The sequence below is a fragment of the Anoplophora glabripennis genome, unplaced genomic scaffold (genome assembly GCF_000390285.2).
Source record: "Anoplophora glabripennis isolate ALB-LARVAE unplaced genomic scaffold, Agla_2.0 scaffold3669, whole genome shotgun sequence".
Classification (NCBI taxonomy): Eukaryota; Metazoa; Arthropoda; class Insecta; order Coleoptera; family Cerambycidae; genus Anoplophora; species Anoplophora glabripennis.
The window spans coordinates 1,678-6,338 of NW_019419776.1; the positions used below are offsets into that span (position 1 = coordinate 1,678).

At 36.0% G+C, this 4,661-nt stretch overlaps 1 protein-coding gene across 1 annotated transcript; it reads right to left on the reverse strand.

The window, feature by feature from the left end:
- Positions 1-216: 216 nt before the first annotated feature.
- On the reverse strand, positions 217-3,744 carry LOC111692807. The gene is made up of 3 exons (XM_023456929.1): positions 3,657-3,744; positions 1,867-1,974; positions 217-952 (listed from the first exon to the last, which is right to left on the reverse strand). The coding sequence occupies exons 1-3, from the start codon at positions 3,672-3,674 to the stop codon at positions 818-820; spliced, it is 261 nt and encodes an 86-aa protein (XP_023312697.1). The 5' UTR covers positions 3,675-3,744; the 3' UTR covers positions 217-817.
- Between the last annotated feature and the right edge of the window lie 917 nt (positions 3,745-4,661).

Below are 4,661 nucleotides of genomic sequence, written 5' to 3' on the forward strand. Positions count from 1 at the left end.
ATTTCGAGATGGCGTTCTTTATACTCACGTTGCTATGGTAATAACAAAAAAAAAGTTCAGACAAAACCCATGAAGAGTTTAATAGTGTATCTAAAAATTGTATTTTCAACTTGGGTTATATAAGCGAAATTTACAAAAAAACGACAATTTTTGGTACCACTATAGCAGTTGCGCCCCCTAGCGGCGTAGTTACAAACTTGAAAATATTTTAAATCAATTCCTTTTGGCCGTATTTGTTATCAGATTTTTTACCCCATGATCGTAGCACGTCGAGTTTACTATGTACCGTTAATGGATCACCCTGTATATACAATGCTTATCATATCGTGAGTTTGCATCCTGTTTGGGTTGCCAAATAAAACCGCGAAGCCTTAAATAACCCGACTGCTACCAGTGGCGTACCTGTTTAAATCTACCTATTCAAAATCACAAAATCTAAAGGCGCTGCCACACGATAACGTCGATCACGCACTGATTTTCAGGACTTAAATTTTTAAATCAAAATCTAACTAAACTATAGCTAAAATTTATTACTTTTCTTCGTTGAATGAATTAGGCGAAGCTTCCTCGGGACCAAATCCTAACCTCAATCTATATATTCCCTCGAAGGTGCAAAATTGTTCGATTTGGCAACAGAATTAGTGTTAGAGCTATCAGTTAAATACACGCAATAAGTTATTTAACAACTATAGAGGAGCAGTCGTACGGCCGATTTTTTTTTTATATCACATTGAAAAATTCACGAGAAAAACTACCCGTTACATTAAGTGACTAACCAACCACCGTTCTACTTGCTGCTGATGGGGATGGGTGTGTATCACGCTTCTTTGCCGTAAGTGGTATATCTGTAGCACCAAAAGTGGACCTCGTCTTCTTCGTTGCAGCACATTGGGTACACTATGGGGGACTTGGTCTGTTTGGCGCAACGCTGGCAGATTTCGATTTTCTTCGACTGAAAAAAAAAGAAAGGACGTAAAAAATAAGATAAACGGGTCATTAAGACGAAAAGAACATCTTTATTGTAATATACCATAGGCATAGATTCGGGATAAGAGATCCGGTTGAAATCTAGCTGCAAATGAACTTTTCCTGGAGGTGATGCCACTAGAAATGTGACATATTATCTTTGCTCCCGGCGCCCGAAAAAAAAAATACTCGCTTGATAAATCCGGTTATAAATAATCGGCTAGGGGTCAGCTATATTTCCCGCAATGCCTCCTCCGATTAGATAAGCCCGATACCAAAATACACCTCCACTTGTGGCATATCACCGCGTTAAAAAGTTTACTGGAATTTACGAATAAGGATAGCAGGGTCGCGAAAAATGAATATCCTCACACATCTGCTTCGTTGTGTTATTTGTAGATAAAAACTATCAATAGTTGTTACAAATTTAAAGTCCATAATGTGAAACAAAATATTTACTTCGTAGTATCTCGAGAATTACTCATCAAATTGGTCTCTAAATACTTATTTTTGTATCTAGAATGTAAATAAAAAAATAAGCCAATTGTGTTATTACAACAATTTAATTTATATTTGAATCGAGACGGTTTAGGCGCGGTGACTATCATAGCGACAGCAACCTAATAAACTAAAAATAAAAATTGGTTGTTTGAAAAAATAATGTCAGAATTATATATTGTAATTCATATTCTAAGTGTTTAATTCTAATTCAAAATGAGCTCGGAAAGCGAAGACGAGCATTTACCGGGGGAAGTATTGGAAGCTGCACAAAGTGCTGTTTAAATAAAATAAAAGCTAATTTTTTCGACCATTTTGAGATTTGAATGTTTGTTGCTCAAATCGAAAAAATGTGTTAGAAAAGAAATATATATTTTTTGAAATAATTTTGTTTTAACTTACATCTGCGTTGTCGCAGCCATAAGCACTGGAAGCCCACTCACCACTAGGCCTGGCCATCGTTTGCCTCATTACCAAAATCAGGAATATAATGTAGACGACCAAAACTGACTGAAAATAAAAAGAATATTAAATTGTGTATCTTTGCAATATGCCAAAAACGTTGCAGACAAATTGAGGAGCCGAATATGGTTGAAAATTTATCACAGTTCGTTAATCCAATTATTTCTTTGCTCTGTCATAAAGTGGCATCTATACGGAAGCGTTTTTTTGTCAACTTTAACGCTCTTTAGCGTTCAATTTAGTTAAATCTGCTTATTTCGATCGCAGGACATGTGGTAGCTCTACATACTGTTAAGAGTTAGTACGTTTAAAAAGAGGACACCCTGTAGTAATAACCCGTAACTAGAACCGTCCCTGGGCACCGTCCTGTCCATTTTCGGAAGGAGACAGTCGACAGTGCAAGTGATTAAATCCTAGTACGAGGAGTTATGTAACAATCGTTATTCGTAGCGACTCGCGGACAGAACGGCGTATGCCTAGGCATTTATCAGTTACTAAATACCAATTAGTTTAATTAAGACTATCTATCGGAGATAACCGAGAAGAAAACATACTTAATGATTTTACTGCCCGTGTTAGCATTCTTGTTTTCGAACTCATTTCTTTTTTAAGTAAGTATAAATAATCCTGTCGGTAGAAAAATATTTTTATCGGAATCACGCCGCGGTCACATTGCCCAAATTGCCGTGCGTGTTTTTCTCCTGCGGTCCCGAAGACGTACAGGGTGGCGGTGTTTCGCGGCCCAACAAGCAAAATCGTCGTAGGATGTTTGTTTAAACGTCCGAATATGATCGTGTTGAAGCCAATGGATATTTACATGTTTCCAATAACGTTGCTTCGAATGACATAGAAAGTACGTGAATTTCTCGCTTATTTTCGAAATCTGTCGTATTGTTAACTGAGCAAACCGTGAAAACGCATTTATATGCACTTGTATGTTTCTAAATCTTCTATTTTTTCAAGTCCATGTTCCAGCTGTCGCTATAGTCTGATTAGTCCAATCACTGAAGGCGAAAATAAAGTGAAAGCTCCCAATTTTTTCGGATAGCATGGATTTTCCTAAAAATTTGCATAACAAGCTCGTCTGACCCCCACTTCAAAAGTTATATTGTCTAGATGTGTGCTTTTTTCTATTTGGGGGTGAAAAAACGCGAAAATCGTAGATTTACGTATTTTAAAGATTCAATTCATGTTCAAATATGTTGGAAAAAAGAGATGAAAATACCGTACTTTTCGTGAATGATCCAAGTTCATAAACGAAAAAAATATTTCATCTCGAGTTGAAATTGCTATTTTTTCGACTCGCATATAATTTTGTGTTCGATGTAATTCAAATCGGGATATAATACAGCGAATTATTGATACATTTTTTTAGTCAGTTCCACATTGCAACACTTGCAAAGTTGCTACTGTCACATTGAAGATAACATTTGTCAAATCCAATGTACAAGAACCACAGTACAAAATTTCCAACCTATTGGATTGAATGGTTTCTATAGATTTCTGTTTTACATCATTTTTTTATTAAGATTTTTTATGCTAAAGCATAAGTTTGTTTCATTTCCCAATAAACCATCAATTTTTTTTGTATTTATGTACATTGCGCTTAAAATTACCTATTTTACCGTAAAAAACCTTGATAAAAAATTGTTCTCTTCTGCAATTTAAAAAAAAAATCGTTTTTCACTGGTAAATTTCGATTGTCGAGAGCATACCGAGGATCTAGTTACCTTAAGCATGGAAGACATGATGCGGCGAAGAAAAAATAACAAAACACACACTGTCGGTCGATGGCTTCGAAATCACAACTCGACTCGCGAAAGCTGAATGTTTAGTATCACTAAAATGCCATCTATTAATTTATATATGGATCCCAATCGGTTAAAAGTCCAAGAGGTGATAAGCCCCATAGCTAGATCACACACAGCAGTAGGAAGTAATCGTTTGGTATTGCGAGACGTGGCTTTCCTTTTCCAGGAAGCTGGAATCGCGCGCCTCTTTTATTTTTACGCCGCTTTTCGTATCTTATTTTCGAGCTTTGTTTATTTCCATCGAGTAAACGCCTTGTTAATTTTGTTATTGTTTGCGCTCCGCTATCTCCAGACATATTTGGCTCCTATTTTTATGCGATCGTCGTTTATTTTTGTCCGTTTCTAACGCGGCCTTCTGCCTAGGAATGTCGTTGATGCAACTTGTTTACAATTGGGCGTTTTTTCGACTTTTCCTGATCCCCGGTCCAAGGGTTCAGCGTTAATGTAAATACAAGTGCCAGTTTTTACAAAAAAAAGATCACACTATAAGAGCCGCCCGCCACTTCTGTTTTGAGCATTTGTGTTTTAAAATATTGTTTGTTAGGCAGTTATTTAGCATCATTTTCAGTGTTTTTTTTCTATCGAGATGTTCTGGAGCGTCCAGTCCAACAACCATTTTTCGAAAATTGCTTGGAAATATTCAAGATTTGACGTGACAAATTATAAATTTCTAAAATTTGAGGATGTTACTTTTTGTAAACGAGTTTAAAAATTAATTTAGGGGAACATTGGTAGTAGGGCAAGCAAATAAGATTTTTACTCGAAAAAATTCCTATCCGCGAGATTATTGTAAAATCGTCTAAAAGAACATAATACAAGACATTTCTCATCTCGTGAGTCAAAAACTTTTATTCGCTAACTTTTCTATTTAAACAAGTAAGTGAGGAAATCAGTTTTTTCACTTTGCAGGGAAAACCATCAATT

What these genes read in the sequence shown, in the direction of transcription:
- LOC111692807 (XM_023456929.1), bottom strand. An exon ending in ATGGCTGCGACAACGCAGAT is followed by an intron (nt 953 to 1,866) that starts GTAAGTTAAAAC and finishes TTTTTTTTTCAG; the next exon opens with TCGAAGAAAATCGAAATCTG.